Genomic DNA, 27,984 nt, shown 5'->3' on the forward strand with positions numbered 1-27,984 from the left:
TGCCGGATGTAAAGTAGTGATCTTCACGGCACTATGCAGAAAGAAAGAAAAAAAAAATCCTCAATATTGTAATTTGAAAGTGCACAAAATGACGCGTTTGAATAGATGCTGTAAAAATGAATGTTGTAATCGTTGCGCGTAATGCAATTTAATAGATTTGCATTTTATTTTGAAATTCTACCGGATGTTGGTGGCAGGTACGACGAGCGCACAAACGACAGTCAACGGCCCCGGTTCAACTCCCGGCCGCTAGGAGGAACAAGGAGGGGATCCCTCGCCCGGTCCCGGCGTGGAGAAGGAAGCGGTCTGAGAGTCCGCATCCCCGCACACACTCACAAGAAGACGGGACCGAGAGCCAAAAAAAAAAAAAAAAAAAAAAAGTACGGCAGGAGGAGGAGGAGGAGGAGGAGAAGAAGCACTTTCAGTTTTGACTTGGGAAGACTTTCTTCACATGGGGGACGAGAAATGACATCGGCAGCGAGCGAGAGGAGGGCGTTTGCTCACAAAATCAACCGGTGAGACAGAAACTGAAGTTATTTGTTCAAGCGGCGACGAGGGGTGCCGCTCGCTGCGCGTAAAGAGTGAGTGACCCGCTTTGGACAGACGGACGGCACGCATAGCCAAGTATGCTAGGATCTGCGAGGTATCGCAAAAACATAACCCGCTTAGGACAAACAGCCGCTGCGACGAAACACAGGTTAATTTAAAGCACTTTGCGCTCTTGCGAGAGGTTTCTGGCACCTCGTAGGACTTTAATTGGCTTGTTTTACAGACCTTTTTGTGTGTGTGTGTGTGTGTGTAGCATCGTGGGAGCATTGTTGTCAAACACGATTGAGCTACTTCAGTTAGACCCTGCCAAGCTGTGGGTTGTTTTTTTTGGTTTTTTTAGGGAGTATTAAAAATTAAAAATAAAAAAAAAAAAAGTAGAAATACTAAGGGAAATGCTCTAATGGTGCCAAGGGACGTTGAACAGATTTATCGTGTCGTGTGAACGCCTCGTAGCGAGTCTGTAGCGACCTGTTTCCACATGTAATAAACTGGTTCTCCCTCTCCGTTGAAAGGTTTGAAGCACTGGAAATCTGTCATGACACTAAATAAAATGTTGATCAGATTCCAGGAGAAATCGTTTAAACGCGTCACACCTGTCAACCGTCTCGTGAAAAGAAAAAAAAAAAAACGAGTTTGTGTGTTGAAAAGTACAGCAGCTGCAGCCGATTTACTTCCTATTAGATGTGATTTTGTTTTTGCACCCAAAAAACATCCCACCTTTCATCGGTTCAACCGACACCCGAGCTCCTCCAGACAACAAACAAGGTGGTAGATTTGTATTCCTCACCTGCAGCTGAACAGTTTCTCACCCGAGTTACAACTGTGGCTTTTTTTTTATTTTTATTTTTTTTATAAACTTTGGTCCAGATCCCATCTCACGGTGGACAATAACACATCCTGAAGAGATATGCTCAGCCTCCTGCTGCTGCATTCCTCAAGTCCTGTCTCCTCAGTGGGACCCGGAGCATTGTTTGGTGCCGGATGCAGGAAAGGGTGGGAAAGGGTGTTCTGGCTTATTGCCTTTGCAGTCGATGGCTTTCCTTTTTCCTGTTTTAGGTGGAGGTGTAGAGAGCTGCAGAGACTGTTTCCACATCGCTACGGATGTAGCTCTGTCTCGTTAAGTTCAATGTGATGTACAAGAAGGTTACCGTCAGGAAAGCTCAGCTATATGGAAATAAGATGGAAGCTGAGGTCGTGGGTCATCTCTGTCGCAACAGCCCTTAAGTATCGATGGGAAGAATTACATGGCCTTCCAGTAGCTATGTAATCACGGACGGAAATGGTGAAGCATTTTCAGCTGTCTGCACGAGAGAAACAGACATGTTGCAGTTTTAGAGGAGCAGCTGCTTGCTGTCTCCGTGAGAGGATTGGGTTTTTTTTTTTTTTTTTTTTTTTTGTTTCCTGCATTGTCTGTCCTTAAGCCTCCCATTCGCCGTTAGTCCGTAAAGGCCAGGCAGAGAGCTCTGGCTCTGTGCCTGCTCCCTGGAGCCAGCTCACCACCTCTCTGCGAGATCCGCTCGAGTCCCTATTCAGAACAGCTGCTGCCCTTCAGCATCGCTGCTAGTACCAGAAAACTGTGCGGTAGGGAAAGGACTTCCCAGTTTGAGTAGGATTTTGTGTGTGTGAAACTTGTAAGCTGAGCCATGCAAGTGCAGGTGGACGTGTCACTTCCCTAATGGAGCTTTTAATACTGAAAATGTAACTCTCAGTGAAGAATTAGAAAATGCGAACATTGGCACAATCTGGGCTCTATGCATGCACACAAATATACGGATTTATATTGAATTTAACTTGAACGTCATACATCTTGACAATTAAGAGGATTTCATTTCATTTTCGGATTGACAAATGTTTCTTTTTCTCAGGACGGTTGCTGCAGAGGTCAGAAAACAAGTGTCCAGAGATTATGGCTCTCCTCAGTTGTCCAAGAAACGAGGAGGCGCACATCAACCTGTGAGTCACCCTGTATTTAACCTGCCAAGAGTTTCAGGCCAGCTGCTTTGAAGCTGCAATTAGCGAGGCCAGAAGTGGATGGGTGTAACTTTGTGAGGTTGTCCTAAGTTTAGACACAAAGAAGATGCAAGAAAGGTAGTGCAGTTTCAATTAGTGTTGACAGCGAGCGTGAAGGAAGGCGGTTTTCAGACATGTATACCTGCTCTCGCTCACCTGCGCTGTTCGGCAGCCGGGCAAGGTTTCATCGTGGATACTCAGCCAAAATAAAATAAGGCGTAATTATATAAAATACTGTGTTTTGTCACGTTACAAGGATGCCAGTATGGTTTTAATTAGACTAGCAGAGAGTCTATATTCTCTGTAGACCCAGCTCCCAATCAGTAGGTTCTGGACTACACCCATGTTTTTCGTTGCAGTCTACTGTAAGAGCACTTTATAAAGTCAACGGAGACGAGCTAAAATTTGTTGTAGATTACTTTAAGGAACTGTAATTTAGAGAAATACCTCTGTGTTCTTCGATTTTTTTTTGTTTTGTTTTTTTGAAGTGGCTTTGAGCAGACGTTCATGTGGCAGATTGTAGTTTGGATGTTGCACATGACTTGTAAAAACTGAGAACCAAAAACTGAAAAAGAAATGGACACACTGCTCAAACACAAATTTAATCCCCCCCCATGCATGTACAGTAATATTACTATTCATATTTTCTGTGATATTAATGAATGTGGGAAGGCCAGAAATCCTGTATTGGTCTTTAGTAAGGGCAGCCTGTCTCCTCACTGTACTGCGCCTTGTAAATCTTTCTGATGCAGCTGATCAGATTATATGAAGTCGTAGTTATTATTACATGACAGTCTAATGCTGACTGACAGTTGCCCCTGACGGAGGTGGTTGAGCCGGTGGATTTCGAGGAGTATGTCAGCAGTCACGCTCCTGGGGTGGAGCCCGGCCCCCTCAGACAGCTCATGGAGTTCCCCCAGGATGACCTGGAGCTCCTCCAGCTGGACAAAGAGTGCACTACACTGGAGCCGCCACTGCCTGAGGAAGAGGAGTGAGTCCAACTACTAATGGCCAATAAAACCCTCATACTTCAACACGCAAATGCTTCTATTTTCTTAACACGGCCACACACGCACGCGGAGCAATAATATCACTGTAATAGAGGACAAACATCACAACAGACAAGAACAAAGCCTTTCTCTCTGTGACACTGAATGAATATAAATATTAAAAGCATGCTTTGCTCAATTATTAATGTGTTTTTCTTTGTAGCTCACTGGACCCCAGAGTGAGAGATGCCTTGGCAGTCTACACTGATGACTGGCTTGTCATTCAAAGAAAGTAAGAGGTTGTGGTTGTAGCAGCTGAACAAACCTCTACGTGTTCTTTGTGTATTGTTTAATAATGTGAACCACTTTTCCCTGTTCATTCTTCACGTGATTGACAGTTACATTATTACCGGGACAACTTTTATTGCTTCATCTCCTGTAGACATCAGCGCTACAGCACCACATACACCCCATGCAACTCAGAGCGGCAGAGGGAGCGACAGCGAGGGCTGGTCAAACAGACCTTTGAACTGGATGAGGCTGTCGCTGCTGAGCGCCAGGATGATCAGGTAGTTGCAATGTTCAAAGGACTTTGAAGCTTCTTAAACATTGAGTGGCACATCGAGCCAATTTAGGTTCATTAAACCAGTTTTAGTGTTGCCAGGGTTAAAAGTTTAAAAGCTGTCTCACTCCTGAAACTTCCGTCATTTAATGGCTGAGTAAAGAGATGCAGAGAATGGATGCCGAATTAGTTGTGTCTCATCATGATGTGGAAAGCAGTATGGGTTGCACCCTGTTCAACCAGTTGACAATAAGGATGAGTGAGTAATAGTTAAGTGGATATACCTTATCCATTACACATTCTCCAGATGAATCATATTAAAAGAGTAATAAGGTAATGGGATCTCTAGCATATTGTTCTCCTCATAGCACATCTGGGCCTGAAAGAAAAAGAAACACATGATCTCACCTCTCCAGTCTTTTGTGGTTCCAGGATGACGCAAAGCGGCGGTCAGTTAGCCTTGATGAGACTCCTCGGGGCAGCTGGGCCTCCAGCATCTTTGACCTGAAGAACTCCTCCCCAGACGCTCTCCTGCCGTCCGTGCTGGAACGGACAGCCGCAGAGGACATGGACCGCCGCAACACTGAGGCCCGCCTGCAGGGGCGCCACAGTGACCTGCTCGGCCTGTACCCCCCCCCTGATGAGGTTCGTATTAAACCCGCCTGTATCTGCCTCTGCCTCCTTCATGGAAGATACTATAATAAAGTTGTTGTTGTTTTTTAAACTGTGACTTCATCATGTTAATAAATGTCTTATAACACTTCATCCTTAGTTTATTTTCGGTAAAGCAGTTTATTAAGCTTTTATCCAGTTAATGCAGGGTTAGCCTTTGTATTTTGGCCCTGACCACAGTCATTGGACATTATTACATTTTGACATGTTTAATATTAGATTTGTTCATCTTAGGGGAAAATAGGCAGTGATGCTTCATCACACAGCAACTGATGCATATTTAATGAATGAGATGATTGTCTGAATCGTTAACCATTAACAAACTACACTGATAATGAATGCATACCACGTACGTGAACCCTTTTCCAGGAAATAACCCTGAAATATAAACGTTTGATTATAAGTACCCTCAGACGAGCACGACTTTATTCAGTAAATCTAGCATTACACAGGATTTAGAAGCATTTTTTAAACGAGTCAAAAATCAAATTAGTTGTTTCCACGTTGGTGTGATAAAAACCATGGCTGAATTATAGATGTACAAATACATCTTTATAAGCAGATCTACTTAGTGAACAGACTGCACTGAATCATAATAGTTGTTGACCGAATCGGTAGCTTTTAGCAGTGAAGGTCAGGTTACTGGTGACTGAGAGCATTATCGTCAGCTCTTCTGTGATGCAAAACAGCCATAGAAACAGTCATAATGTGATAATTCTGTCATACGTAATAGGCTGCTGAGATATCATGGGTGTGTTTGTCTGTAACGCCTGACCAACTCTGGATTTTTGGAGCTGATGCCGATTGGAGTAAAAACACAATTCCCAATAACAATAGATTGATATAGTGTATTATCGAGTTTATATAAGCATACATCTTTTGTAATGGTCCCTGAGATGTGGCTATGAAACACTTTTGACACACGTGACAAGGATATGTCATGGAGGCAGGATATTTACAGTTTCTTTTATCCACACCGACATGTGCACTGAAACGGTAAACTTCACGGGGAAATGAACAGTTTTCGATAACAGCAGAGAAAATACAAACACAAAGAGAACAATTTACCCCATCATCTTTTTGTGCATCATTTAATAAAGGTTTCCACATCGGCCAACATATGCACTGATAATGATATATCGTTGATCGGCCAATTTTGTCCAAGAAGATAATTCGGTCTGGACTCATCTGAGCTTCTTCTGTTCTGAACTGAAGGCGACAGCTGTAATAGAGGCACTCAAAAGTAAACGCATTACGTAGTCAGTAGCAAGCAAACTTTGAACAGAAAGAGACCGGTGATTTTCCCCTCTCGTTTACACTGTGTAAACAACTTATGGAGAACAAAATGAAAACCAAAAGAAGCAGAGTTTACAGCACCGACCGCACAGATTGATTGTAATGACGTGGCAGAAATCACTCCTCAAGAATGCAGGCAGCAGAAATGTGCATGTAGCTAGCAGTTGTTCAGCTCAGAGTAACATCACTGAGCGTTCCCATGAAGTGAGTGTCCATAATGTCTGCAAATCCAGCCACTTCAAGGGAACTGTTTGCGTTTCTTTCCTCCGTGTTTTTTTTTTTTTTTTTTTTTTTTTACTCGCTCCATCCTTTTTACTTTGTGTCTGTGCACACATCATTGTTTCTCTGCCACGACGTTGCCATGACGTCTGTGTAAATGTTATGCTGGTGTGTGGCTTTGTCTCTCTGTGTGGCAGGATGAAGCAGTCGAGAGATGCTCTCTTCCCGAAGTGCCCAAGGAACATTGTGGCCAGAGGATCATGGTCAAGTGTCTGTCTCTGAAGTGAGGAACATTTTGAACATAACGTCTGACATTTAAGTCTTCACGCTCTGATTATTATTATTATTACTAAAAACACATCAATGCACTCAGTGTATTTGATAACCATTGTATGTTTTGTATGTTTTTCAGGTTTGAAATAGAGATTGAGCCAATATTTGGAACACTTGCCCTTTATGACGTCAAGGAAAAGAAAAAGGTATTATTATTTTGTTCCTGTAGATGATTTTTTATTTGATATAATAAGTATTCCTTCATTGACGTTCACCCTGTAAAACCACTTACGTAATGCTGAGCTCATGCTCGACTAATTCAATTTCCCTTGTCTCAAAAAAAGGTCTAAGTGGTCTTGCGGTTTAGATCACTGGGTCCAAACTGAATTATAATCCCTCGACGTGCATTTCCATTATCATCTTTCCTTCCCCTCCCTCCGCCGTTTCCCGCTTATCTCTCCTCCGACAGATCTCTGAGAATTTCTACTTTGACCTAAACTCGGATCAGATGAAGGGGCTGCTTAAACCCCACACACCTCACACAGCCATATCCACACTGGCCCGCTCTGCCATTTTTTCCATCACATACCCTTCGGCTGATATCTTCTTGGTCATTAAGGTACCGAGAGTTTTTAAACACACCATATAAATGACGAATAGATGTGATAAATAATGACCTCATATGTGTTAACCATCTAGTGCATGTGCTGTATTTTAGCTTGAAAAAGTCCTTCAACAAGGAGACATCGGCGAATGCTGTGAACCCTACATGGTCATGAAAGAATCGGACTCCTCCAAGGTAACGGGGCCAAACATGTGTTTTAAACTGTTGCAATGCTCGGCGCTTGCAGCCAGCATACTGTACACATGGGACCCTTTTACTGTCTGGTCCCAAGCATTACTCAATTCTGTCTGGGTGGCTGCAATATTTACCGTCCCCTTTGGCAGGCCAAGTCTGTTGGCTGTTGCAAATATTTCACGCCCCTTCGGTATCTTCTCATCGTGGTTTGTCTCGTTCCGCTGCAGCACAAGGAGAAGCTGGAGAAGCTGCGTCTTCAGGCCGAGCAGTCATGCAGTCGTCTTGGCCGTTTCCGTATGCCTTTTGCCTGGACGGCCATTCACCTCCTCAACATTGTCAGCAGTGTGGGAGGTCTGGATCGGTCCGACCCGGACTCTGACTCTGGTACTGCTGACTCCTAGCGTCCTCAATTTAATACGTTATGTCACATGCGCACATATGCAGAGAATTCAGCTGTTTACAGTAAAAAAACAAAAACAATCCCCTATTCCCAACACGTGGAGCACGCATCTCTGTTATATTTTGTGGTTTGTCTCTCTACCAGAACGAAAGGGCCATGGAACGTGGAATGAGAGAAAGAAGAAGGGCATTGAGCGGATGAGTATCGGAGACGATATGTGTAACTTTGCCACTTTCCGTCCAGCAACGCTTACGGTCACCAACTTCTTCAAACAGGTCAGTTTCAGTCTGGCAGTGATGGCTGAGACATATTTAGTAGCAAATGTTGTCACAGCTATCCTGACCCTGATGTAAAGAAGCCAAATTATCCACATTATTATCCGTTCCACATGTACAATATTCTATTACACATGAGCTGGCTGACTGAACTGTAACTATTTTATAATGCGATTTAAAGAGTTTTATAATGCACAAACTCTTCTGTTCCTCTGTTTGCACATACCAAGGAGGGGGATAGACTGAGCGATGAGGACCTCTACAAGTACCTGGCAGATATGCGCAGGCCATCCTCTGTCCTGCGGCGGCTTCGGCCTGTCACAGGTATCACGACACGCTCTCATCGTCAGGATAATTATGTGAAATTGTCTGGATTCCCATGTAAAAGTGTTTATGGAGGATTTGTGACTCATGGGTTTTCTGTCTTGTTGACTTATTTCACCCCTCTAGCTCAGCTGAAGATTGACATTTCTCCAGCTCCGGACTCGCCTCATTATTGTTTATCACCAGAGCTGCTTCATGTGAAACCTTATCCAGACCTGCGCGTTCGCCCGACCAAAGAAGTGCTGGAGTTCCCAGCTCGCTACGTGTACACGCCGCACACAACCTACAGGTGAGCACGCGCCTATCAAAGAAACCCACAAACTATAGTTTCTTCTATTAAACAAATAAATATTCACACGGTCGTTGTGTACATGACTAGCTGTGCGTGTTGGATTCATAATTTCTTTCTGCGTTTAGTTCAGTGTGGTTTTAAGCAAAGAGGACAGAAGCTTTCACTGCATGATTTTCTAACTGAAACACAATTTTACTGATGCCATTTTGTTGTGTTGATTTTTTTAAATACAAAAACAAGCAAAAAGATTTCAAAAAAATTCTTTGTACAGCATGTATTTATAAATAAGACAAGATGCTCTTTGCTGAAATATTTTTTTTTATAATTTAACAATGGAATTTAAATGACTCTTTTTAAAAACAAAGTTTAGAAAGCACATTGATATCACTGAAGACAAAAAATACAGAAAAATATAATATGAGAACCATAGCAATGAGGATATATTTATGAGGGTACTAACGAACAATATTTTATGGATACAGCTGATCTATAGCATACATAGCAGGGTTGGAAGGGAGTGCAGTGATGTTAAGGAGTTGAGATGTAGATGGACTTCAGAGCGCCGGTGAATCAGTGGTGAATCTTAAAATGACAAGGTCGTCGCTTCACTCTGGAAGAAGGAAGTTGAAAATTTAATTGAATGGAAATATTCAAATGCTGAAAACATGAGATGTTCTGAACAAGTGACCTACCATCTCACGCAGTTTGGAGAGCTGCTCTTCCTGAGTTTCAATCGTCTCTTTTTGGAACTGGGTCAAATGCTGTAAATCTTGCAAGATGTTGGACTGCTCCGCTGCTCTCTCCTGGAAACAGAAATAAAGTTAAAGTAACCTATTTACTGCATGTTAGTGAATCACCGACTGGTACTCAAAACATGAAGTAAATGGAAAGTCTCATGTGCTTTAGGATTATCAGTGGGAGTGACAGTTCTTAAATTTGGGAGTTGGATTTTACTTTTCTGTTACCTGCAGCTCCTTGATGCTGGTGGGTATGGAGTTGTTGAGATACATCTCCAACCTCCTCACTTTTTTCCTCAGCGCCACCTCTTCCTTCTCCATGCTGATGAGCCAGTCTTTAGTAATCCTGGTCTGAGCCTCTTGATTGGTCATCTGGGCCTATGAAAAGAGCATCTGGCCATATTATCCTCTTTCCCGAACAATGGTCGCAGTGCAGCTGGCAGCTGCCGTCCCCAGAGTGTTAGCATGCAGCTTTCTAACACACTTACACCCCCCCCCAACTTTAGAGACAAGACTTTGATGTGTCTTTATTACCGCAGAAAAATAAGTGAAAGAATTGTTTGATGAATGAGTCAATTACAAAAAAAAAAGAGCAAGATGCCTAAGCACTAACAGCAACATAAGATTTTAATGTTAACAGAGTTTATAGGCATTGTTGTTGTGTTTTTGCAGATCCCTAAATAGGCTGCTTTGTTATGTCTGTTCAGCTGTCGCCCCTCTCTGCCTCTCCCTCCGTGTCTGTCTCTCACGGAAGTTTAATCTGACGGGAACTTCAGACACACAACGCACTCCCTCAATCTTCCTCCGCTCCCGCATGTTGTACCAAGATCTCAATTTGATCGTAATTCTCAGTGGTTATCGCTCCTGTAGTAACACAAGCATCCAGCAATCACATGGGGAATCCACTGTTTACATATTTCTGTGTTTTCTTACCTGTAGCAGCTGTATCACTCCTTTGATCTGTTTCTCCACTTCTGCAGCCTGCTCAGTCTGCTGCTCCAGCTTCTGCAGAGTCCCCTCGTGGCTCTTCAAAGACTGGCTGATTTTTGCTATCTTTGCCTCAGTGGTCTCGTAAACATAGTTAAGGGATTCGCTGAACTGTATGACTCCAAACATAAGCACATTGACTTCATCCTGTGGCGCAGCCTTTTCCTCCATCTTGCTGGTTTTCCTGACCGGCCCTGCACTGGCTGCTCTTAAACTCCCGGCCACACAAAGCAGACACAGGCTCCAGATCATTCTGATAATTTCTGTTGCTCACTCTGTTGTTCAAAAGTTTAACTTCTTTTCCAGCAATTAAGTCAGTTCAGAGGACAGTTTGTTTGATGTATTATCTTAAAAATTAGAGAGGGCAGCTACAAAATACAGATTTTGTTATCTATCGTAGCTGTGCAGACGGTAGCATCATCTGCCACTGGGTGAGGAATCTGGAGGGTTGCTGGTGCCCTTTTATATTGGATGTGTACATGCAATACCGTGGTAAAACATTAGCTCAGTATTGGTCTGATCACAGGTCTTGTCCATGGCCTTTGTCTCAGTGACCTTCCCTTGAAATTTAACCCCTGAGGTACTAATTTTGTAATTTAGGTCGCGAACACATGCAACATACATTACAGTGTTTGTCCCACTCTGTCTGATGCAGGAAATATGATGCTAAACAATGAGAAGTATCATAATCTGTGCAGTAAATGTTATTTATCGTATTATACATGTGTGACTGCGTGATGAGTCAGTGCCCCTTAACAAGTGGATCAAATCAGCTGTTTCAAAAAATGAACAACAGTTACCTCTAATATTTAACTTGGACGGGAGTTAAGGTAACTCTCACCAAATAAATCCAGTACAGAGTCACACTCCTCCCACGTGAACTCACTATCTTTTCATTTTCTGATCATGCATCTATTGCGTTTTGTAGGTTGTCAGGAATGATTGATAAAGAATGACCTGTGATATTGTTGACAAATGACAGAACAGAAATTTAATCAAATAATGATCAAACAAAGTTAATTCATGGCTTGGTGTTTTTTAAAATTATTATTATTATTATTATTGTTATTATTATTAATTCTGTCCTTTTTGTCTTTCTCTCTTTCTCCCCTTGTGCTTTGCATTATTTTGCCTCACAGGAACCTGCTCTACATTTACCCACAAACTCTGAACTTCAGCAGTCGTCAGGGCTCGGTGAGGAACATTGCTGTGAAGGTTCAGTTCATGGCAGGAGAGGACCCCAGTCAAGCTTTACCGGTGAGTTAAAGTCAGTCATTATCCAGTGATGCAACCGCAACGTTCTCAGGAAAATGAAATCCCAGCCTGGAGGCAGTGAAATACTATATGATCTGTTCCCTGAAGAGTGAACTTCAAAGGGATGTGTTTTTTTGAGCAGCAAGGAAAGGGAAATTTAGTTATATTTAGTAAGTGCAGAACATCTTTTATGTTATAGTTCTGATTTATATTTATTTCATATCAAATGGTTGATGCACGCTATACTGTACTGGGTAAAAATCATACGCTACCAAAATTCTTCCTTTTAAGTATGAAACAGTCAGCCCCTGTAGAACTGGAAGGAGACAAGCATACAATTAAATTAATGTCAGTTATTCTGGTGACACCTTACAGCAGAAAAAGTCCTAAAATGTCCAAAGAAACGTATCAAACCACTCATCCAATGTAATCCATTATCATTCATGTGCTCCTTATTTTCCAATTTTCACAGCTTGTGTGTAGGCCTGTCACAATTATTACATAATTGCGTGATCGCAATTATTTGAGCTGACTGCAATCTTTCTGAATAATCGTTTGAATCATTTTCCATGTAAAAACAGTTGGATGAAACAGAAGTTTCATATTTCCATCACTGTTTCCTCATTGTTTCCTCCCATTTGAGGTTTCACTGGCGCTCCTCTAAGGACGCCATCTCATTGCGCTCCCTACTTCTGCTGCACATTAGTGGAGAAGTAGCGCCACCAACTGTTTATTTTGAGATGCTTAATTAAAAACATTCAATGGACTGCATTCTGATTAGCATCTGCTGACATGATGGATTTAGTTACAAAGTCAAACACCACAAATGATAAATGTCTCTCCCTCATAGGAGATTTACTTACTTCTTAAAGTCCACAAAAAGTGCCAAGCAAAGGATGACTGACTCAAGATTACTTCCCGTCTTCACCTCCCAAACGCCTCACTAATTTACAGGATGCCATGCTAGCACCACTCATGTTATGCTTATACACCCAATGAAGACTCTACAAAGGCTTAGCAGCAAGGTGAGAGTGTCCAGTATCTCACTGGGGTTATTAAGTGAGCACCTCCCTTCACCGGTGTTGCCTCGAGTTCGGCCCACGACACCCCGGGAAGGCTCAACAGCAGTCCTGGCATCGCAGAACTACTCCCCTCAATACTCACACCCACCACTCTTGCTCCACCTCTTCTATGTATCTAAACTAGTATGAGTTTAAATAGAAACTACAATTTCATGGTTGCCACAGCTTTACACATGTGTTGTAATGGTGAGTGTTTAAGGCTCAAAATGTAGAATTTGGTCTCACTTTAAAATGATTGTCTCATGTAAACTGTCTGGATTTTACAAATGTAGATGACATTAAGATAAAAAAAAAAAAATAGGCCTTTAACTAATGGATACTCTGCCGTTTTAACCAGGTCATCTTTGGAAAGTCAAGTTGTGCTGAATTCTTTAAAGAGGCGTACACTCCTGTCATCTACCATAACAAGTAAGGCTCAGTCATCTGTATCAATAATCTGCCTGGTCGGCCCAACTGTTCTTTTCTTTCACATTGCCTTCCTTAAACTTTGTATTCAAATCTTGCTCGTCAGGTCTCCTGAGTTCTATGAGGAGATAAAGATGAAGATTCCTGCCAATCTGACTGACAACCACCATCTGCTGTTCACCTTCTACCACATCAGCTGCCAGCCCAAACAGAACACTCCTCTGGAGACCCCTGTGGGCTACACTGTGAGCACACTCCTTCAGCTGGCTCACATTTAATACTTACGCCCACACACTTCGATAGCTCTTTCTGTTGTCTTGCCGTTTGTAAGAGCTCGCGTGTCTTCCTCTCCGCCTGCAGTGGATCCCTCTGATGCAGCACGGCCGACTACGTACCGGCTCCTTCAGTCTGCCCGTCTCTGTGGAGAAACCTCCACCGAGCTACTCCGTACTCACCCCTGACGTGAGTGTGTTTAAAAACATTGTGTGCATTTCAGTTCTCCCGCCATCACCTCCTCCTCTGTGATGTGACTTTAGTGCTGAATGAGTTGGATGTCACTCTGCGGCAGGTTCAGCTCCCTGGCATGAAGTGGGTGGATAATCACAAAGGAGTGTTCAGTGTCGAGGTCACAGCGGCCTCCTCCGTTCACACTCAGGTACGCAAATATGCTTTTTGCACTGAGGCTTCTGCTTTTCTGTGGGATTTTTCCACCTGGTTGTAAAACCCTCGATGGCTATTAGTTTGGTGTTACTGGGAGAAGTGTGGATAATTACAATAATCAGCAACAACATTTCTACTTTTGAATATTATAATTATAAATGGCCATAGTATGTGGAAAGAAAACAAACTATGGAGCTTATTAATGACTCAGAACTCAGAGGAATTTTGTCTTTATTTTCATTATGCAGTAGTGCAGTGATTCCCAAACTTTGAGCCGTGCACCCCCTTCAATAGGTGGTACGCAAGAGCCTTCCTGAAAGGCCTTACAATGGCACTCCAACTGGCCCAAGTCCAAAACGAAGCTGTCCTTTTGTTTCCTTTTATTAGAGACAGCAGTTATTACATATACACATCAAATCACAATGATGTCAAAATTAGTTGTTAATCATTTCAATATTTTAAAAATAAAACATGGAGTGATGCCATGTCCAACACAGCTAACATGAGCTTGCCTAACTCTGATTCGGACTCTTCAGTCAAGCCGAATGAGTCAAATTCTGAAGTGCAAGGTCAAAAACACAGTCGAGAGTGAAGTGATAAGGGCGGACCTGACAGGTCAGACAAACCTTTCACTGCTGAAGATGAGTCAGTCAGCAGTTGAGTCGCCAAGTAGACCCCTTTGTTGATTTTAGCAGCCTCATGTTGTCGTTAATTTAGCCTTTCTATTTCTATTTCAGTTAAATCAGTGACTTTTATGGTATTTAGCAAACTGTGGTTTGGTACATATCGGCACATGGTCTGAACGGTTTGGGAACCTCTGCAGTGTATTACAGTTCTGTAGGCGTACATATATTGTGAGCAGTGAGTTAATGCAATTTCATGACACTTTAAATTTGGAAAAATGCACTGGATTTAGCCTTTAAAAGTCTCCTGGAATTCCAAATGTGTAAAAACTGAGCTGCCAAATCAAAACTCAACCGAGTTCAACTGGTTACTGGTACTGAGTGTACATTTTGTCTGTGCCTCTAGGACCCCCACCTGGATAAGTTCTTCACTCTGGTGTATGTTCTGGAGGAGTACTCCTTCCCTTTCCGTCTCAAGGATGTCATCATTAGCGAGGCGAACATGGAGGGGGAGCTGAAGGCCAGCATGGCTGCACTGAGAGGGGCTCTGCTCGATACCTGCGTCAGGTTTCTGCATCAGCTGCTCAGCAAACTCATTCAGCTCATCGTCTACCCTCCGGTCATCGCAGGCCAAATCGGTGAGCAGGTTATGGATGCTATTTTTTTTTTTTATCAATACTGGTTTGGAAATGAAGAGAATATGATGATGATTAATAATTACTTGATAAACAGAACAGTTTCTTTTACTTTTTGCAGCTTACTGTACATCCAAATGTTTATTATTTTCAACTTTAGTGACGCACACAATATGACATCAGATGTGGCAGATGCCGGTTTAACGCAAATAATAAATGCATCAAATTGTATCCGTGTTTTGGTTAAGCATGTGGACAAGCATTGTGACTAAGCCGTAGTTTTAAATTCTACCTCCCATCGTTCTCACTCTCAATTTATTTACAGTGAACTTGGGTCGGGCTGCCTTCGAAGCTATCGCTTTGTTGGTCAACCAGATCCACAAAAACCTGGAGGGGAACCAAGACCAGCACGGCCGCAACAACCTGCTGGCGTCCTACATCCATTACTGCTTCCGTGTGCCTACTGCCGAGCCTGCGATGCCTCCGACAGGTGAGTCATCAGACTGAACTCTACAACCTGGATATAAAAAGCAGCAAAAACGTTTTGTTTTTTTTGCTAACATCTGTGTTCCCCCCCATCGGCATGACTAGCAGGCACCCAGTCCTATGATTTGCCCATGCAGTACGCTACCTTATCAAGGGCAACGCCCCGCCCGAGCAGCCTGCACCTGTCCCGCTCCAAGAGTATTAGCAACTCCAACCCCGACCTGGCTAGCACTCCAATTTCTCCTGACGAAGAGGTGCAAAGGATCATAGGGAGCAAGGTGAGTTGCACCTGTCCTGTCTAAGTCCTTTTAAAAGTCATTACATTCAGTTGTAGAGTTCATCCAGTTTATTGGTCTTTGTTTTAATGTTTTGTGACAAATTTGCACCACATTGGTTCTAACCGTTGCTTAATTTGCACCATTTTTTTTTGTTTTAAAATGGTCTTATATTTTATTTTTGTCAAGCATTAAAATGTAATCTGAATGTTGTTATTGCTAAGCAACACAAAATCATCATGTCTATGTTTTTTTTTTTCTTCTATATTTTAATTACATCCCTTGTTGCATATCGCAAATTTCCGCCAAAATCCCTGTTATTTTGTTGTAATAACAGCGTGTCGACTTTTCACAGCAGATTCAATAAGCTCAGGTGGACTAAGAACTCTGCCAACCGTTTTATCACACTGCTTAGTCAACAATACAAATATGCTTTGTGCCTCAGTCCCTTGTGTTCATACACTACCTCCGTCCTTTGATCTCCCCCGCTTTCCTTTCTTCTTCACTTTTCATGCCCTTAATTTTTTCATTTAATCCTATAAAAATAATGTCTTGTATGGTAATTACCCTCCCTCTACTCACTGTTCCCTTGCCTCTTTCCACACTATGTCTGTGTTTGTGTGTGTGTGTGTGTGTGTGTGTGTGTGTGTGTCTCCGGTGGCTTATGGCAGGGCATTGACCGCTCCCACTCCTGGGTAAATTCTGCTTATGCCCCTGGGGGCTCCAGATCTGTGCTACGCCGGAACCCCAACTCCAGCTGTGAGCTCAAGCAGGTGCCAAATTCTTCCTCCTCCTCCTCACCTTCGCCTCCTCCACCTCACCTTCGCCTCCTTCACCTCCATCCTGCACCTCCTCTGATCAGATCTCGTGGGCCATTTCCTACCTCAGTTCTCAGGGGTTGCATCTCTGTCTGTCTGCCTTTCACCGCGCGAGTGTCATCCCATCTGTCACGCCTTTTTACCCATGACTACACCTTGTCCATCCTTCCCAGTACATCCTCTCTTCTGCTGCCTAACAGACCATATATTTTGTGTTTGAGTGACACAAGCTCTGCCCGGGGCTTGTTAGATCTCTTTCGTGCCTTGCACTCACCAGAGCTCATAGAAAGTTCTCTGGCCCGCACATCCACTTCCATCCGTCCATTTTCACATCACTTTGTGCTCATCTCTGTGTGTTCACCTCACCGTCACTTCATGTCAGGCAAAAGACCGCAGCTGCAATCGCATGTCTGCCTTTCTGGACAGCGTGGCCTTTTCAATTCCCACAAGGCAGATTTCAAAGAAGGTAAAACTGGCATCTAACTAAACTGTAAAAGTGACATTCTTCATGACAAACTAACATATTTTCATTCTAACATTCAGCAACTTTCAGTATCATTAACATTCATCATCATTCATTACATTTTAACACAATATAATATATATTACTAATATGAGTTGGTGTAAAAATTTGAGTTTATTATCTAAAGGTATCAAGACTAAATCTGTGGCAGCAGCACTGGTTCAAGTGTTGCTTTTATTAAATACTAATAAACCTTTATTATGATTATTATTAGATTATGTTTTTTCAGTTTGTATCTAGAGCCTGTATAACTGACAATTACACTTTCTCAAACCACACTTACAGTTCAGGACTAGTGAAAGCAAACACGCACCATTTTAATATTAATAGCTTCTAGCTTCTGAAAGGATTTCCTCATGTGAGCTAAAACTTGATCTGTGTTGGTTCGGGTCTAGCTGCTCCACGAGGAGCTGGCATTACAGTGGGTGGTCAGCACCAGCACAGTGAGGGAGGCGGCGCTGCAGCAGGCCTGGTTTTTCTTCCAGCTTATGGTCAGTATGCTTTTGAGAATAAAGAATGATTCTATACCATTGTCTAATTGGTTTCAAGAAAATACGGCAAAATCAAACCCTTAAAACACAACATGGTGTTGGACACATAATCGTAGCAGGAAAGGCAAAGTTTTTATGAAGTGACTATGTTTTCTTTTTCCTCACAGACAAAGAGCATGTCCCATCACTTATTCCTGACCTCGAAGTTGGAAGTTCTCAGGCGTCAGCGTTTCCCAGACCGCTTTGTGGACGACATCGCTGCACTTGTGTGTGCCATCAGTGCAGACATCGCCGGCCGATACCACAAGGTACAGAGCACTCGCAGCTAAACCACGTCCAAGGAATTAACTGCTGGGAGTCCATTTGAAAACAATAAGATGAGTGTACAGAGTAACAACAAATGAAAGTGGTGTTAGTTTTTCTGTCAAATGTAAAGACGTCTTCTCCCATACCCGATTAAAAATTGATTCAAATAATGTAATATACAGCATTTAATGTTTTTTTTTTTTGTATATATACTCTCCGTCTTGCTGATGCTCTTCCTCTTTCTCCCACATAATGGAATGTTTCCATTCCTTATCTGTCAGGATGTGGAGCTTGTGGAGAGGTTAAATAGCAGTCTGGCCTTCTTCCTGAATGACCTGCTGTCTCTCATGGACCGGGGCTTTGTGTTCAACCTCATCCGCTCCTACTACAAACAGGTGCCCATTGCTCTTCTCCCCATTGTCATGAAATCACAAAAACTCCAATGCTCCCACTCGTACTGTCCCAGCTTTTCACAATTTTCTACAAACTACTGCGTTTAACAGATTGCCAACAAGCTTCACACAGCGCAAAACCCCAGCTCTCTGAACGCCCTGAGGATGGACTTCACTCGTATCGTCTGCAGCCATGAGCATTATGTCATCCTCAACCTGCCCTGTTCAACACTGAGCCCTCCAGCCTCCCCCTCCCCTTCCACCTCTTCCACGACCTCACAGGTACTCAAGCGGCCTGGAAAATGCAATATACCTCATTAAGTTTTGTTTTAGTTTATTTTATTATATTTGTCAGGGATCATGTCCAAAAATATGTATCTTACATAAAGAGATGTGTTGCATTGTATATGGTCTTCAGATGTAGCTGATGTCCATCTGCATTTATATAATGCGGAACCATAGAATATATATATATATATATTCCCTCCCACACACACACACACACACACACACACACACACACACACACACACACACACACACACACACACACACACACACACACACACACACACACACACACACACACACACACACACACACATATTAATGCAAATGCATCGATGCATACACATTAATGCACAACATTAATTTAAAGTGCTATTACATGATATTTTCACATCCTCCCGTCTCATCTTCATCTCTTTCTGTATCCACAGGGTTCAGCATTTTCCAGTATGGTGCAAGACCACGGTGTGGCCACCATGTTTGAGCTCTCTGTCCCTTTTCGCCAGCAGCACTTCATGTCTGGCCTGCTGCTAACTGAGCTGTCGCTCATGCTCGATCCCGATGGTGAAGGGTGGGTTCTTAGTAGTAGTTGTATACATACTGTCACAGATTGGATGTTCAACGTGAAATAGAGCACATCTTAAAGTGTAGGAGCTCAGTGAGAAATACACTAAAGATGACTGATAAACTCTTTCATTACCCCACAGGGTTTTCTTCCTTCACAAGAAGGCCATTAGTGCTGTTCACTCCCTGCTGTGTAGCCACGATGCAGACCCTCGCTACAGGGACGCTCAAGTCAGAGCCCACGTTGCTCAGCTCTACCTGCCCCTCATCCCCATCGTCATGGAGACGTTGCATCAGCTCCACGACTTCACTGGTCAGCAGAACAATATGTGCAACCCGCGAATATTGTGTTCCTCCTCCGCACGATTCTTTTGTTTTATTTGCAGGATTATTGTACCTGAGAGTGCTTTTCTTATTTCTTTGAAGACTCCTCGCCTGCTCGGGTCCGCCATGCCTCTGCCCACACTGACGATGCTGACCCAGACGGTAGCAACACCATCAGTCAGTCTGTTGCCATGGCAATTGCCGGCTCCCCTTTGCCGCATGCCAAAGCCAACCCATTCGCACTGCCCACAGTGGTAAGTGATAGCGACGAGGGTCAGACTGCTCCCCCGGGCGCTACAGGCTGACAGGTCACAGATCGGCCTCTGTGTGGGAAGCTGCTGCTTCACTTTGACAGACGATCACTCCAAACAAACACTGATTTTAAAAAACATTTGCATTCTTCCCATGTTGTTCTTTTATAAAGCAGAACTGCTCCTCTCATACTGTAGGTGGCTCTCTGTACAATTTCTTTTTTTTTTAACTTTTTTGCCATTTTGTTCTACACTGGAGCAGATTACAGGATTGGCACTGAGTTTGTGTGTTTGTCTTCACCAGGCTGGGCGCCAGACCAGCTCTCTGTCTGCTGAGTGCAGCAGGACTCTGCTGGTGTGTTTCCTGTGGGTGCTGAAGAATGCAGATGCAGCCCTGTTGGAGAACTGGGTGTCTGATTTGTCTGTCCTGCAAATCAACCGCTTACTGGATCTGCTGCATCTCTGTGTCTCCTGCTTTGAATACAAGGTACAATAGCCAGGCACTGTCACTGCTGTGAGTCTTTCATCACCGTTACACCAACATGAAATAACATCAAGGAAGTGCCAAACTCACAAAATAATTTGTATGAAAATATTGATCGATGTTGTTTGTTTTTTCTACTTACTGCACTTTATGTGATGATATAATTATCTTTTGCACAGATTAAATCACATCTGTGCAAAAGTGTCTAATAACAAACAATAATGACTATGGTAGCACAAACTGTAGTTACATAAGTCCATTAATGGTGAAATTGCCAGGCTGTCTGAGATTGCCTTCGTGGCTGCTCCTGAAAGGCATGTTTGAAAAAAATACATCTTAAGCTATAGGTCATATATAATATATACATGATGCATAGTGCATTGGGGCCCTTTAAGTTCACACATCATCAGTTTACTGCTGTTTTTTGCATTTCCATTTGCACAGTACAACATTTTAGTAGTTTTTTTCAAGACAGTTTACTGTATTGATCACCAGAAAGTGCAGGATGCTGTAGTTGTGTGTGTGCTTGTTTCGAGATCGAGTTTATATCTTAATTCCGACTTTTAGAACTTTTTTTTTTTTTGTAAATTCCCAGCCTGCTCCCCCTCACTTTTACTGTAGATTTTTACTGAACTAACATTTGTTTTATTTGTCCTGTGATGGTTGGTGGTCGTCGTAGGGGAAGAAGTCTCTCGAGAGGATCAACAGCCTGACGTTTAAAAAGTCTCAAGACATGAAAGCCCGACTGGAGGAAGCCATACTGGGCACCATTGGAGCTCGTCAGGAGATGGTGCGCCGCTGCAGAGGTAAGGAGAGAGAGAGAGAGAGAGAGAGAGAGAGAGAGATGGCAAAGAGTTGTGTGTTTTTGTGTTTATGGACATTTGTTCCCTATAACAGAAAGGAGTCCTTATGGCAGCCAGGAGAACGTTCGGTGGAGAAAGAACATCAGTCACTGGAGACAAAATACAGACAGAGTCGACAAGTATGTTCTTTACATTAATGACATCAGTGCTAACTGAGGAAATTAAATTAAAGACTGACGTACGCATAGAATACAGGAAATGACGAATAGATTTCTGGACTAGAATTTAAATCATGTACACACTTCTGTATAATGCTTCGTCTAAATGTTGCTGTGTTGTGAATTATAATACCGATGACTGTAAAATAACACCTTCCAGGACTAAGGCTGAGATGGAGCAGGAGTCTGTGGTGGATGGAAACCTCGCCACCGAGGCGTCTCTAATAGTACTGGACACACTGGAAATTATAGTCAAGGTAAAACAGCGGGAAAAATAAGATGCCCTTTTCCAACTGTTAACACGCAGTACTTTTATGTTTTTTGTGTCTCTGTCCTCTTTCAGACTGTGGTTGCATCGGAGTTGAAGGAAAGTGTTTTAGGCGGGGTGCTGAGAGTGCTTCTCCACAGCATGGCAGGCAACCAGAGTGCCCTCTTTCTGCAGCATTGCTTCACTACACAGAGAGCTCTTGTTTTCAAGGTAAGTACAGTTTGTATAAGTGTGTCAAGTTCCCATAGGTTCACTGATGGGTTGCTGTCATTTTTAAGACGGTAAAATTATCCTGAAATATTAGTAACTCAACTCCTTAGTTATTTTTCTCCCCAATTGTAATCACTGTTTTGCATTATGACCCTCCTTGCACTGTTTCCAAGGCAACTCAATTATTTCTTGTTTATCTTTTCTTTGTCTGTTTTTTTAATTTTTTTTATTGTGCACAACAACAACAACAACAAACATTTTTTGCTTCAAAATTTTCTAGTAAAATACAGTGTACAAAATGTGTGTACGGAGTAGACTGCATGAAGTGAAAGTGTGTGTTTTCGTGTGTAGTTTCCAGAGATGCTGTTTGAAGAGGACACTGAGCTTTGTGCAGACCTGTGCCTCCGTCTCCTGCGTCACTGCAGCAGCAGCGTCGGCTCCGTCAGAAGTCACGCCTCGGCATCTCTTTACCTGCTCATGAGGCAGAACTTTGAGATTGGAAATGTGAGTTCAGACATTATTTTGCTTTGTCTGCAAATTGCATTTTGATGTTCTCGTGTAGCCATGGACATACCACACACAGGGTGTTTGTGTAATAGAGACTCTGATTACGCTGTAAGTCACAACGTGCCCTATTTTTTTGGTTTTGTTCCAGAACTTTGCACGAGTGAAGATGCAGGTCACCATGTCTCTGTCCTCCTTGGTGGGAACATCACAGAATTTTAACGAAGAGCATCTTCGTCGGTCGCTTAAAACAATCTTGACATATGCTGAAGAGGACCTAGAGCTGCGTGACACACCGTTCCCAGAGCAGGTACGCAACATACCTCACTCTCTTTGCAATGTCTAGATCTGGTAAAGTGGACTAATTGGGGTGTACGCACCTTTAACCTGCAGGTCCAGGATCTGGTGTTCAACCTGCACATGATTCTTACTGACACTGTGAAAATGAAAGAGCATCAGCAGGATCCAGAGATGCTCATCGACCTGATGTACAGGTACAGAGACGCCAATCAGTGAGGCTGGCAAAAATAAATTAAAGTGTCACCTACAAAACTTTAAATGTTCTCTGATTTTCTGTTTCAGGATCGCTAAGGGTTACCAGAACTCCCCTGACCTGCGCCTGACGTGGCTCCAGAACATGGCAGGAAAGCACTCTGAGAGAGGGAACCATGCTGAGGCGGCCCACTGTCTGGTCCACAGCGCAGCACTGGTGGCAGAATACCTCAACATGCTTGAGGACTGCCGCTACCTGCCAATTGGTTGTGTCACATTTCAGGTCAGTGCGTGCTGTTTGATTCTTCGACTTACAAACAATACATGTGGGCAAGCGTATACATTTTCTCGTGCATTTTCTTTCTGCAGCATATTTCATCCAACATATTAGAGGAGTCAGCGGTATCCGATGACGTCCTGTCTCCAGAGGAGGAGGGCATTTGTGCTGGGAAGTATTTCAGCGAGTCCGGCCTGGTGGGCCTCCTGGAACAAGCAGCTGCCTCTTTTAACATGGTATGACTCAAATTCTCTTGACTCTTGCTCGGTGACAGACTGCATGCTGACACAGTACAGTGTTACAGCATTACCACGGCTGAAGTAGGGGTTATGTGCTGCTGTTCCTTTGTGCTGTAACCACAGGCTGCCATGTACGAGGCCATAAATGAAGTGTACAAGATTCTGCTGCCTATCCACGAAGCCAACAGAGACTTCAAAAAGCTGGCTACCGTCCATGGGAAGCTGCAGGACGCCTTCAACAAAGTCTACAACCAAGTGAGTTGACAGTTTGATCCTAGATTCGCCAGTAAATAACAAAGAGGGTCAGTGTTTATCCTGATGCCCTTCTTATATTCCTCTTTTCTTTTCTCAACTTTTCCAGAGTTCAGGATGGGAGGTAACAAACTCATTTCACATATTAAGTATATAAGGTCAAATTATTTTCTATTTTGTGTTAAAAATGTTTTTCTTCTTTTTTTTCTTCATCGCTTGTTTTCTTCTCCGCTCTTGTGTGGATGACATGTTGCTGGTGAGTGATACAAAACTTTGCTCTCACACTTGGATATAGTCGAGTCAAAACAACTGATGAAACAGTTTCCTTTCTGCTGCCCTCCTACTGTGGCAAAACTACATCTCAGCCTAAATATATATTTTCCCTTTTTTCCTACAACTGTTGTTCTTATATCACAAAATATCCTGCCTTCTTTATCCAGCAAAAAATAGGCCGATCATTTCCACATTTTCATCTGTGAAAATGCACAAGGGGTAGAGTCTTGAGTAATGAGTCCACAAATTCAATCAATCGAACGAATCAATAGATTTTCAGCTTCTGTACATTCTGGAGTTTTCATGTAAGCTCTCTTGTCAGCTGATTTTAATTCATTCAACCTATACGCTCTTTAATCATCTCAACTTTTCATCCTATAACTAGTGATTAGAGAATGTTTGGGACCTACTTCCGAGTGGGATTCTACGGCTCTCAGTTTGGAGACCTGGACGAGCAAGAGTTCGTCTACAAGGAGCCATCAATCACCAAATTAGCTGAGATCTCCTACAGACTCGAGGCACGTTAATTCCTCACGACTCTAATAGAAGCGACATCAGTGATTTATGAGAAACATGTGTCTAAAGATAAATCTCTTTGGTGCACAGGAGTTCTACTCAGTGAGGTTTGGGGATGAGGTGGTGGAAATTATCAAGGACTCCAACCCAGTTGACAAAAACAAACTGGATCCCAGCAAGGTAAAGTGATATGTGCATTTGTGACTTGAAGAAAAACATTACAGATTTAGAAAAAAACATCTAATTGTACTCGTGACTGTTTCAGGCCTACCTTCAGATCACCTACGTCGAGCCTTTCTTCGACACGTACGAGCTGAAGGAACGGATCACCTACTTCGACAAGAACTACAACCTGCGTACCTTCATGTACTGCACCCCCTTCACTCTGGACGGACGTGCCCACGGCGACCTGCACGAGCAGTACAAACGCAAAACCATCCTGACGACAAATCACGCCTTCCCTTACATCAAGACGCGCATCAACGTTCTCCACAAAGAGGAGGTGGGTGTCTGCTCTGCAGAGATCAGGCGCGGTCCGAACACAGTGCGCGTTTTCATTCTGTCGTCTTCGCTTCTCCAGATCATACTCGTCCCCATGGAGGTGGCGATAGAGGACATGCAGAAGAAGACGCAGGAGCTCGCCTTCGCCACAAACCAAGATCCCGCAGACCCCAAGATGCTGCAAATGGTGCTGCAGGGCTGTGTGGGCACCACCGTCAACCAGGTGCCCGTTTCCATATCTGCGACCGATAATGCACAGGAATTATATGCCTCTTTAAAATGCCAAAAGCCAAACATATCCTCCCCCCCTCCCCGGAATAATGATCCCATCAAAATGGGGCTTCAAGTCTGGGGCGGTGTTTTATGTAGTGACAGACATTCCTCAGCAGACATGTAACAGTTTCTCCCCCTCGCAGGGCCCCCTGGAGGTGGCGCAGGTCTTTCTCTCTGACATTCCTGATGACCCGAAGCTCTTCCGCCATCACAACAAACTGCGCCTCTGCTTTAAAGACTTCACTAAGAGGTGATGACACACTCCACGCCTCAGACACAGTCTGCCGTGCAACTAATAAGAACAAACCCCGACTCCCTGCGTCTTCTCTCCTATTTTTTTCGTGCAGGTGTGAGGATGCCCTGAGGAAGAATAAAGCCCTGATTGGACCAGATCAGAAAGAGTACCACAGGGAGCTGGAGAGGAACTACCATAAACTGAAAGAATCTCTGGGTCCTCTCATCAACCGCAAGATCCCCCAGCTATACAGAACTCTGCCAGCTCAGACTGCGCTAACACAACGGTAACTTGAGACATTAAACACACACACACACACACACACACACACACACACACACACACACACACACACACACACACACACACACACACACACACACACACACACACACACACACACGCCTATGCACAGGGACACAAAATGAGCTCATGCTGCTTCTTAAACCCCATCAAACCAACACAAGAGCAACATAACACCAAGCTTCATCATACTCCAGGCTATAGCCCGTTTGTCACCACCGAATGAACACGAAAACACATTTTTGTGATTTCAGTTCCGGCAGATGCAAATAGTAAAAGTTGGTGGACTTCTTGAAGTAATGGAGCCTGTTTGACTATGGAAACTATCACCATATGTTTTTTGTTTTCATCATCTTTTGGCTGCAGCTCTGTTTTTTCACGTGACGGTCTGTGGATTTGTGGTTCATAATCAAAAACAGAGCTACAGTCAACAGCACCTGCCAGAGCGACGCTACAGTACTTAGGGACGTGTCAAATTTTAGAGCTACTTTGATCCTCCAAACTTACATTCAAAATCGAATTCTATATTTGAAATAGTAAATTAAGACAAAATTGATTTCCGTTGGTCTTTGAAATGCCAATAGGATTTTAGTTCAGTCTCACTCTTGGAGACTAGATGCTCATTTAAAGCTACGCAGGCCTTTAGTGGGACGCCACAAAGACCAGATTTTTTTTTAGTCTGATGAACTAGAAATGAAAAAAAATTCCTTATAAAGTGTCACAGAATTCCTTATTATACTCATTACATCCACACACACACACAAAACATCCAATACAAGTTGGTTTTTTTTGTGGTTTTTTTAATAATCTTGCTTCTCCCCTGCAGGAACTCCTACAGTCGGTCCAGTCTCCGCAGAGTCGACTGTTGAGACAGACCATCTCATCCCGTCTGTTCCCCCTCCCCCCGCTGCACTGCACACCAACTGTCACACACACACACACACACACACACACACACACACACACACACACACACACACACACACACACACACACACACACACACACACACACACACACACACACACACACACACACACTCTGTCCTCTCCCTCGCCTAGCTCGTTATTTTACCCCCACCACCCTCCGGCCACCCTGTCATGGCTTAACCCCCCTCCTCCTCAGCACTGCCACCACACACACACACACACACACACACACACACACACACACACACACACACACACACACACACACACACACACACACACACACACACACACACACACACACACACACACACACACACACACACACAGTTGTCACCTCTCTCCCTGTTGAACCATCTCCCCCATCACCACCTCTCTCACACCTCCATAGGAAAAAAAAAAAGCCTCAGCTGTTTATACTGGAAGGTTATCTGCTCTGTAAACATTGTCATTTGGAGCGAGGCTCTAAAATGCCAGCGTTTCTGAAGTAATCTATACTGACTGACAACCCAAAGTAATCTCTCTGACCTTGATCTGGCTTTAACTTTTTACCAGGCTGCCTCTACCAAAACACATTTTGCATCCAAATCGTCACTGGTTGGTTCTTTAGCATTTCCACGTTTTCTTTTGAAGAGGCTGTCTGCCTTGTTTTGTGTCAAGGCTTTATTTAATTTGTAAATGTTTTTTTTTAACTATTCCTCGTAGTGTTTAATGCCAGACGTAGTTATTGAATAGTCCCAGGGAGGTTTCCTTTGTTAACAACAGACCAAATAACCGACATTCCTTCTTCACATTTATCGTCCCGACTCTCGTTAGAAGAATTCAATATCGAGAGTTGGTGGGTTCGTTCCATGCAAGCTCAGGCCTCAGGGTTTGTACAAAAAGCAGCATTGTGTGGGGAAAAAAGGCAGGATGAGATGTTTTAAAGGTTTTACTTTTATTGTTTTACTGTGAAATTCTCTTGTAATGCACTGCAGTCACATCAGATGTTTATCACAGAAGCGCTGCCTTCAGCCGGGCCATCTCCTTCACCCAAACAAATATGCTCAAACTGACATTTTACCGTCACCCTGCAGAGCAGCCCCGATACGTTCTGGCTGCGGAGGCAAGTCTTCTTTCTGACTGGATGTGACCTGCTGTCCAAAAGACACTCCAGATGTTTTGTATACGTCCACCACTCTTGCTGTAGAAGATTTGCATTCAGTGTAGCCATTTCCAACTGCTGTATCTATTAAATTGCACTATTGTAAACGAACTGCAGCACATTAACACTGTAACCACTAAAATATCTGTGCTTTTACAAGGCTGGAAATGTTGTTTTTTTTACCGATTAGATAAGCATTTTTTTTTATTTTTTTTTATTTATTTACACTGCCTTCTATTAAATATCTCTCCCTACACTGCTGGTCAGCTTTTATTTATGGCACTATACAACATGTAGATACT

At 43.3% G+C, this 27,984-nt stretch overlaps 2 protein-coding genes across 5 annotated transcripts; one reads left to right on the forward strand and one right to left on the reverse strand.

Moving 5' to 3' along the window:
• The first annotated feature begins 270 nt into the window (after positions 1-270).
• Positions 271-27,938, forward strand: dock6 (dedicator of cytokinesis 6). Of its 4 annotated transcripts, XM_069715523.1 has the most exons (50): positions 272-515; positions 2,415-2,502; positions 3,372-3,550; positions 3,772-3,840; positions 3,991-4,117; positions 4,543-4,755; positions 6,495-6,580; positions 6,710-6,776; positions 7,040-7,189; positions 7,289-7,369; positions 7,597-7,753; positions 7,914-8,044; positions 8,275-8,368; positions 8,495-8,657; positions 11,524-11,641; positions 13,058-13,128; positions 13,232-13,370; positions 13,486-13,587; positions 13,694-13,780; positions 14,815-15,046; positions 15,369-15,533; positions 15,635-15,807; positions 16,476-16,577; positions 17,005-17,088; positions 17,541-17,636; positions 17,804-17,944; positions 18,224-18,337; positions 18,446-18,616; positions 19,054-19,193; positions 19,330-19,499; positions 19,613-19,764; positions 20,066-20,248; positions 20,925-21,051; positions 21,143-21,227; positions 21,427-21,523; positions 21,610-21,744; positions 22,096-22,248; positions 22,400-22,558; positions 22,642-22,742; positions 22,831-23,023; positions 23,110-23,253; positions 23,380-23,511; positions 23,618-23,632; positions 24,174-24,299; positions 24,388-24,477; positions 24,563-24,799; positions 24,878-25,021; positions 25,215-25,321; positions 25,419-25,592; positions 26,436-27,938. In XM_069715523.1, exons 1-50 carry the CDS (start codon positions 466-468, stop codon positions 26,476-26,478), a joined length of 6,357 nt encoding a protein of 2,118 aa, XP_069571624.1. In that variant the 5' UTR covers positions 272-465; the 3' UTR covers positions 26,479-27,938. The 4 variants fall into 4 exon arrangements, with proteins under 4 accessions (XP_069571623.1, XP_069571624.1, XP_069571621.1 ...); XM_069715520.1 differs by lacking the exon at positions 17,005-17,088; XM_069715521.1 differs by lacking the exon at positions 16,476-16,577.
• On the reverse strand, positions 8,970-10,826 carry angptl8 (angiopoietin like 8). The gene is made up of 4 exons (XM_069715524.1): positions 10,331-10,826; positions 9,626-9,775; positions 9,353-9,463; positions 8,970-9,270 (listed from the first exon to the last, which is right to left on the reverse strand). The coding sequence occupies exons 1-4, from the start codon at positions 10,634-10,636 to the stop codon at positions 9,244-9,246; spliced, it is 594 nt and encodes a 197-aa protein (XP_069571625.1). The 5' UTR covers positions 10,637-10,826; the 3' UTR covers positions 8,970-9,243.
• Positions 27,939-27,984: the final 46 nt, after the last annotated feature.

Source organism: Brachyistius frenatus, unplaced genomic scaffold (genome assembly GCF_029030835.1).
Source record: "Brachyistius frenatus isolate BFR_SWC_R1_liver_20210118 unplaced genomic scaffold, ASM2903083v1 Contig_144, whole genome shotgun sequence".
Lineage (NCBI taxonomy): Eukaryota > Metazoa > Chordata > Actinopteri > Embiotocidae > Brachyistius > Brachyistius frenatus.